Source organism: Anneissia japonica, unplaced genomic scaffold, assembly GCF_011630105.1.
Source record: "Anneissia japonica isolate Jap-2015-1 unplaced genomic scaffold, ASM1163010v1 scaffold32519_len12231_cov120, whole genome shotgun sequence".
In the NCBI taxonomy this organism is placed as follows: domain Eukaryota; kingdom Metazoa; phylum Echinodermata; class Crinoidea; order Comatulida; family Comatulidae; genus Anneissia; species Anneissia japonica.
Genome location: NW_022720024.1, coordinates 6,191 through 7,933, shown reverse-complemented (window position 1 = coordinate 7,933; position 1,743 = coordinate 6,191). Strand labels below are relative to the sequence as shown.

At 34.8% G+C, this 1,743-nt stretch overlaps 1 protein-coding gene across 1 annotated transcript in view; it reads right to left on the bottom strand.

Annotated features, from left to right (window-relative positions):
• LOC117111174 overlaps positions 1-1,325 on the bottom strand; it is a 5,481-nt gene extending 4,156 nt beyond the window's left edge. Inside the window, exon 1 of the mRNA XM_033254050.1 lies at positions 876-1,325. Coding sequence (XP_033109941.1) covers positions 876-1,325 — 450 coding nt within the window. The remainder of the gene's footprint in view (positions 1-875) is intronic.
• Positions 1,326-1,743: the final 418 nt, after the last annotated feature.

Below are 1,743 nucleotides of genomic sequence, written 5' to 3'. Positions count from 1 at the left end.
ATTATTGTTATTATTATTACTATTAATTTATTTAGTTATGAATACTAATATAAAAAAGATCAAAAACATCATAACAAGTAGATCAAAAAAAGAGAAAAAAGGATTGCACAAAGATCTAAATTTGTCATTATTATTATAATTATTATTATTGTCATTATTATTATAGTTAAGAAAAGTAATACAAATCAAAAAGGACATCATAACAAAAACATCAAAAAGAGAAAAAAGATTGCACCAAGGTCAAAACATAATCATTATCGTTACAATTAAGAATATTATTATCAATATTATTGTAATTATTATTTATTATCCTTATTATTATAACTGTAATTAAGGATTGTCATTAAAAATATCAAGAAACATAACAAATGAGAAAATCACAAACATCAGAGAAAAATAGCAATATAGAAAAATACATAGAATAAATTGCACAGGGACCAAAAAGGAAGGCAAGGGGGAGGGGGAATCACTGAACCGCAAAAAGGGCAATAGCATACACCAAACCCCCAGGGGGAGAAGATAGTTATTAATTATTATTCATTGGAGTTAATTAAGTTAACAAGGTATGGTAATGGGCTGTTTTGATATCTTTTCGTTCTACAACGAGGTATAGTAAATTTAGTATTGCACCTAGTATTATAGGAGTTGACCCTTGGGGGAGGGAGCAAGTCATGAAGTTTAGAATACGGATGAACAAGGGTTTTAGCAAAGGAAACGCATAGGTTATGTCGTCTATCAGACAATTTGTCCAATTGGAATTGGGATAGTGCGTCGTCATACGACAAAAAATTAATACCCAGGATAATTCTACATGCCCTCTTTTGGACTCACTCGATGCGGGAATCCCAAAGATGTGTAAGTCCACAATTCCACACAGGAACTGCATATTCTAAAATAGGACGGACTGTACTAATGTAAACAGTGATAAGGTCAACAGGGGGAACACCATGATGTTTAAGGGCTCTTAAAATATATAATTTACTATTAGCCTTTTTGACAATATATTCGACATGTGAATCCCATTTAAGATTAGCCTGAAGCATAACTCCAAGAACTTTAACAGTGTCAACTGCTTTCAGAAAATGATCATTCAGAGAAATAGATGAAGGAATAAAGTTCCTTTTACTAAAACTAATGTCCATAGTACAACATTTCTTGGGGTTAAGCTTCATATTGCTACCTGAAGCCCAATCATGTAGCGCAGTTGCACATGATTGAAGTTCAGATTGGTTAACAATATTACGATACTCGATTAATGTAAGATCATCGACATATTTGAAATGTTTAACAGGAGCATTTTCAGGGGGAAAGACATTATTAATCATTGCACAGAAGACGACGGGGCCAATCTTGGTCCCTTGATGGGACACCAAAATTGACAATACAACTATCAGATAAGTGACCCCTGTACTTGACTTGATAATGTCTGTTGCTGAGAAAGTCAGCAATCCAAGCAACATTGGTAGGTGAAACGTTCATATTTATTAGTCTGGAAACCGCAATCGTATGATCAACTAAGTCAAGGCTTTTGAAAAATCAGTGAACAAAATGGAAGACACAGTGGAAGAATTTCAGCATGCCGATATAGCGAGTCCAGAAGACTAAGCCCCTCTCCCACTAGGGGTTTTTTCAGCATACGAGTTACAAGAGAATGCCGAGTTGATAACTCGGCAAAAACTCGTAGGACGATTCGGAAAGCTCGGAGAGGACTCTTACCTACTCGTAGCAGCTCTGAACTCGTGG